Source organism: Amphiprion ocellaris, chromosome 11 (genome assembly GCF_022539595.1).
Source record: "Amphiprion ocellaris isolate individual 3 ecotype Okinawa chromosome 11, ASM2253959v1, whole genome shotgun sequence".
Lineage (NCBI taxonomy): Eukaryota > Metazoa > Chordata > Actinopteri > Pomacentridae > Amphiprion > Amphiprion ocellaris.
The window spans coordinates 17,561,796-17,568,177 of NC_072776.1; the positions used below are offsets into that span (position 1 = coordinate 17,561,796).

Sequence of the window (6,382 nt, forward strand, 5' to 3'; positions counted from 1 at the left end):
CACGTTTCTAGTCTGCTGGTGTTCACCTGGAGGACTCCATACATAACATAATCTCACCTTAAAAGGAATGTAACAGCATTTTTAAAATATACAATTGCATTCCACTTCTTAGCTTTAAATCAAGTTCACTAAGTAGCAGGTCTGTATCTATTTTTGTTTTTTCTTTGTTATACTTGTTAGATTATTGTTGAATAAAATGTTTTTTTCTATCATTGTTCACTTCAACTGTAGCACTATACAACTTACACAGGTTTGAGTTTCATTGTGATGGATTTCACATTCAAGCAAGTTTCCAAAATCTAATAATTGACTTTCACGTGACACAGAAGTCAAAAGAAACCAATAAGTGGCTGAATATAAAAAAAAACCCAAACACATCCACAAATCTAAATGGCATGAGACCACAGAGTAGTTTCATGGTGTTTGAGCAGAATTGTGGGTGAGCTGGTGTGCTGAGCTGCAGCGAGTAAGTAGAGCAGCATGGAGAAAGATGTGAGGACTTCATCGATCCACAGATTATAAAGGAAGCAATGGTGTACAATTAAACCTAAGGGATATTGTCATGGAAGATCACTTAAATATGTAGCTTTGATACACATTTCAGTAGTGAGTGACTGGAGGTTTTTTATTTTTTAGAATCATTCATCATGTGTACAACTATTTTACCAGGGTTTCCTGTTTCTTTCTACAGATTATGTCTTTCCAGGGTGGCCATCCTTCTCCACCCCCTCCTCTGACGTGGACCCCCCCTCCGTCACCCTGGTGTCAGAGAAGGACAAGGACAACGCCTGGCTGTACACACTGGACCCCATCCTCCTCACCATCATCGTGATGAGCTCGCTCGGCGTCCTGCTGGGGGCAGTTTGTGCCGGATTGCTGCTCTACTGCACATGCTCCTACAGCGGACTTTCCTCTCGCTCCTCCACGACGCTGGAGAACTACAACTTTGAGCTGTACGACGGGATCAAGCACAAAGTGAAGATAAACCAGCAGAGGTGCTGCTCAGAGGCATGAGGAATCCAAGGAGGAGGACAACTATGGAGAATGACGGGGAAAGACTCATCCAGTGATCCCCGGCAAACCTAATTTTGTTCTCAATTTGGACAAAGACAACATGATAAAGAAGCACTATCTGTAATTTCAATCCCAGTGTCCTGTACCTAATATCCTGCTACTCCCTTGCTCTGATGTCTAATGGGGTAACCTTCAACCCAGAGTTTCCCCACCTGTTTATGTGCCAGTGGGAACTTGTGATCTTGATGTCCCCTTGATGCTATGAGGCCTAAAGTGGGGGAACATCTGACCCCAGTCTCCCCTACCTTCAGTCCCATTTCTCCTCCGCCTGCAGGAGAGAGCCTGCTCGATTCTAAAAGCCTGTGAATGAATGAAGGAATGAATAAATGAATATGAATGACAGATCTACCATAGATTATAACCCACCAGCCACTGGAATGAAGTCAGAAAGGAGATGGACTACAGCGCCCATGACAATCTGGACATTTGGACCACAAATGACAGCACAGTCTGGGTTGCTTGGTTGAAAAGTTGGGATTCTTCGGACGTACCCGTGACTGGTACAGATGGAGAACCTAAGATCTGTCTTCGTCAGCTTGAATTTGAATGTGGCCAACAGAAATGGCTTACAGAAATCAACAAGTTCCAGCTTCAGACTGTTTGTGAAGACTCCAGCACCAGTGGACCGTTTGATGTGGGTACTTTTGACTGAAATCAACACATATCAAGCGAATGCCTACCCCCTCTAAAAAAAAAAAAAAAAAGTTTTAAAAGATATTGAACTACACAACTCAAATGAATCTAGATTTCTAATGGTAAAGGAAAAGAGGATGAAAAAGGACATTTTCTTTTTTTTGTTTCTGAAAGTTTTAGATATGAGTTCTGTGAGTTTTAACCGTCCATTAGCCTGCCATATGGCGCTCGCTCGCTCCTTTGTCTGCCCTCGGTCTGCGCTTTGTGAAACCAGTGGCATAGAAGAGTAATGGTGACTGTTTTTGTTCTGTTTTAGACTTGTGTCTGTTTGGAAAAAAAGGTAAAGAAAAGCCAGCTTCAGTTCGTAGCCGCCCTGTAGAGCTCTTATGCCATTTTTAGACTTTCTTTTAGCATCGTGTTGGACTCCACAGTCTTAACTGTTACTTCAGTCCTTTTCTATTTTGGCACATTTTCCATTACAGATTATCAGTCTTTGCAAAGAATAGAGGAAAAGTAAAATAAGATGGAAGATAGAAAACAGAGATTTATCAAAATCTAACATGCTGTTATGGAGTCGTGCTTTAGATTCAGTATTCTAGAGTTTGTTTTTGGTATATATCTATATTTTTTTGCTTTTCAGACTGTATGATGCCCAAATGATGGACAGACACTGTGTGAACAAAATGTCAGTGATTGTTTTATTGCAACCTATGGATTGCCAAAGAGCTGTGTATGTGCACGGTGGGGCTGAACAAGTGTTCAAAGAGGCTGGGCGGACTAAGAGTGATGAATCATCCTGCTTTTTATCCGCCACTCTTGACTTCACCCCCTCAATAAAGGCCGCTCAAAAATGGAAGAAGAAAGAATGACTAAAGGAGGAGAATGGAAATCGTACCGTCGACTTTTTTGGACACACAATCGAGCCTTAAGCTAACTACAGTATACGCTGTATCGGAGGACAGCCATCGAGGAGGGCCAGTGCTGCTGGAGAGACTGATGAACAGGAGGAGACACACAACTACACAACTACATCACACACATACAAACACACACACACATACAGCAGATAGAGAGAAAGAAAGAGACAAAAGAAAAATAGATGGTTGTTATGTTTACATGCATGAGAAGTCCCATTGTGGCTCCAGTTATTCCAATATTTAACATAATAGCTCAGACTGGTGAATATTAGATTCATTTGATCAAAAGTGCGGGAAGGACACTCGATCTACTACAGTAATTAAATTATCTTAGCCCAAATTAAGCAGCTTTTTCTTCTGAGAATTACATTCATACACATTTGCTTTCAGAGGCTACATTTTGATGCAAACTTAGTGATACCCTTGGAAATTTTTGACCACTAATGGCATCCTGGAACCGTGTTTTTACAGGCGTGTTCCCATTATGTTCATATCTCGTGCCTGAATTTCTCCCAGATTTCACACTGTTCCACCAATCAATACCCAGTGGCAGTAATTTGCCAAAAATTGCTCCAGCAAAGCCTGTTAAGAAGAATATTGCAAGTTAACATGGAAGAAAACAATGCAGGATTTAAGTTTGTTTTTGCTTGACCTCGAAGATACAGTAACTATTTGAGCCACGTCTCCCAAAAATTACATTCCTGTACAACTACTCTACACTCACAACTGTGCTTTGAGGGAAACATCTTTTCTGACAGATTTGTATCACATATATGCTTCAAATCAACATATCTTTGCAATTCACTTTGTTTGCTTTACTGTCACACTTTTTTTTCTCCGACTAATCATATCGATGGAGCAGGACTTGTCACCCTGGTAACTGAGACAGGAGGGCAATAGGGGAGCTTCAAATATGTTGTGTAAGGGTTGTATTTCAACCCAAACCATCATGTTTTTCTTAACCTATCCGAGTAATTTGGGTACCTAATCCTAATCAAACAGCAAGTGAAAGCCAAACTTAAGTAGAAGAAAAATCCTCTTTTGCTGCCTTTGCCCCTGAACTTCTTGTGGTGACCATGAGGCTCCTTCAAACTGGAAGCCTTTCCTACTACAACAGTCTTATCCTTTGCTCAGGAAATAGGTTTCTTTCAAAGATGGGAATGTATTTGCAAAAGAAGAGAGTTGGTATATTTATAAGACAATTCCAGCGGGGTACTTTTAATGCAGCCCAGAATATTTTGCTTTGTAATCACTATATCAAGTAACTTATTCTAACATCTTCACCATTACTGGTGCATTATGAATGCCGCTAAATCATGAGGTGATCCTGTGCATGTAGACATACCCAACGAGACCATGAGTCAACGTGGAAGAACAGACAACATACAAAATGAAACATATGACTAGTCTGTCAGGGTTGGAGGATGAGAGAGAGACACAATCACAGCACCGAGAGAATGGCAAGCAAAGAGACAACAAAACAAGAAAAGGGCAGCGAAGGACAGTCAGTAACCCAGACAGAAGTTTTAAATTGGAGGCCCAGACGCTGACCTCTCCGTTTTCTCTTGATTTTCCTTTTTCATTCTGCTCAGCCACAGCAGATGAAGGTAAATCCTAGAAAGTCAGTTTATGTTTTCTGACTCTGAAATATCCGGGTCATGTTGTTGTTGTCCTCTGGGGTGTAAATTGAAAGAGCAATGGAAGCAGAGGGGAGGGGGAAAAAAAGTGTAAAACATGTCGCACTTGTTGTATCTTTGCCTGGAGCCCCTATTCTTTCTTTTTGTCTTCCTCTCTCATCTCTCCATCTTCAAGGGCATACATGGAAATAGCCAAGAGGCTGATTGAGATGAAGTAAACAAAGAAAATAAAGGGATTATTAAGAGGTGTTAAAAGATGGTCAGAAAAAGGAGAGATGGAGGAAGGGAACAATGGAGAGAGATGGAATTTCTGTCCATCTAACTGTGTTTTCATTGGACTGTTTTCCAAGTGCCTTGGAGCTCTCTTATCATGTCTCTTTATCTCTCTCTCTCTCCCTACTAATGTATTACTCTACTCTCTGTCTTTCTCTATCACACAGACACATATGAAACAGTGAGCAGAGACCAGTGAGTACATTATGAGACACACAATCATGCAAATCAACACCATAAACATGAACTTGCACACACATAACCTGTTGTCTGTCTGTCTCTTTTTTTCTTTCGCTTTCTCTACTGCTTGACTTTGCTAACTCATTCCTTCTGGGAGTCCAGATAGTATTACCTCTTCTGTCTTGATTGATGCACACACACACATACATGCACGCATGCACACACACACACATGACTGCACACTACATTAAGACACACCTACGGCACTGGCCAGATTACTCAAACTGTTGTTTGTAGACTTTGTACAGAAAAATTTCTTTTTTAATGTTATTATTATTATTATTTAATAAAGGCTAAATAACAAGTCATTTGGTTGTGGGTGTGTTTTTTGTATGTGGATGTTGGAAATGAATGAATGAATGTCAGTGCCACCACTTGCTAGCACACATGGTGCCATTAAAAAAAACATTTTTAGTTCCGCAATGAAACTTTAAGCAAGAAGTTCTTTAAAGAGCCATTTTTCAAACTGCTGTTTAAAGAACCCCCATAGGTGCCTCAAAGAACCATCAAAAAATGGTTTCTTTAGGCACTATGAATAGCACTCCAAAGACCTCTCGCAAAGATATGGTCTTTTTTAACCAATATTTGACAATAGGACTGGATAATTGGTAAAGTCATTTCTGAGCAAAAAAAGTGAAGGTAAGATGTTGCAGTATTTCTAGGTTTGCCATTATACCACGTTTAATATTTGGGGGTTTTATACAGTTTGTCAGATAGAACTGCAATAACAATGAGGAACCCTAAGTACCACATAAAGTGCATGAAGAGCCATTCTGTAAATAAGAAGGTTCATCAATTTGTGATGGCACTTTGAAGAACCAGAGAGCCTTCTGAAGATCCACTTAGGAACCATCATTATTCTGAGAGTATGTACAGTCCAAGAAGTCCTCAGCACATCAAGGCATCCGCTTTAAAAGGTTCATAATTGTAGTGAGAAAAAAGCCTCCTAAAAAAGAGCAGGTAGAATTAAGCCGGTTTTTATCTGTATTTTACTTTCCTACACAGCTGTAGTACAAAGTGCTTTGTCTTGACGCTGATCACATTAGTTAAAAGCTAGCGTGGTCCTTTTGCTGTCCTGACAATTTACAATATAAAAACAAGAGTAAGAGTCTACATGGGCAGCACAGTGGATCAGTTTGTACTGTCCCTTCAATGCAAGAACATTCTCTGTCCAAACTTGCTGATCAACTGGGTTCTCTGTGTGAAGTTTGCTTGTCCTCCCTGTCACTGTGTGAGTTTTCTCCAGGAATCCAAAGACATGCATGGCAGGTTAATTAGTGACTGTGTGAGTGTGACCCGCTACAGTATGAAGTGAGTGTTGATGGATGGATGGATGGATGGATGGATGGATCTGTGAGCCTGTGTAGCAGCGCTAAACACTAGCATTATCATGATAACATTCTCACAACCCGCAATGCAAATATGCTGATATTGAGTACACTGCAAAATATAAAAGAATTTAGTCATGTCAATTCCTCTTTAGTAGTTTAATTAATAATGTCTGGCTTGCTCATTTGTAGTTAATTGAACTTTAAATTTTTATTTTCAGATGAATTTAGAACTTAAAAACATGAGTTCCTCTAACTTGAGCTACTTTGACTTAAAATG

At 40.2% G+C, this 6,382-nt stretch overlaps 1 protein-coding gene across 1 annotated transcript in view; it reads left to right on the forward strand.

Annotated features, from left to right (window-relative positions):
- Positions 1 to 5,082, forward strand: part of LOC111575676 (neuropilin-2-like) — a 117,758-nt gene extending 112,676 nt beyond the window's left edge. The window contains exon 18 of the mRNA XM_055014953.1: positions 692 to 5,082. Within this exon, the coding sequence (XP_054870928.1) occupies positions 692 to 1,014 (323 nt within the window). The 3' untranslated portion in view covers positions 1,015 to 5,082. The remainder of the gene's footprint in view (positions 1 to 691) is intronic.
- The last annotated feature ends 1,300 nt before the right edge of the window (positions 5,083 to 6,382 follow it).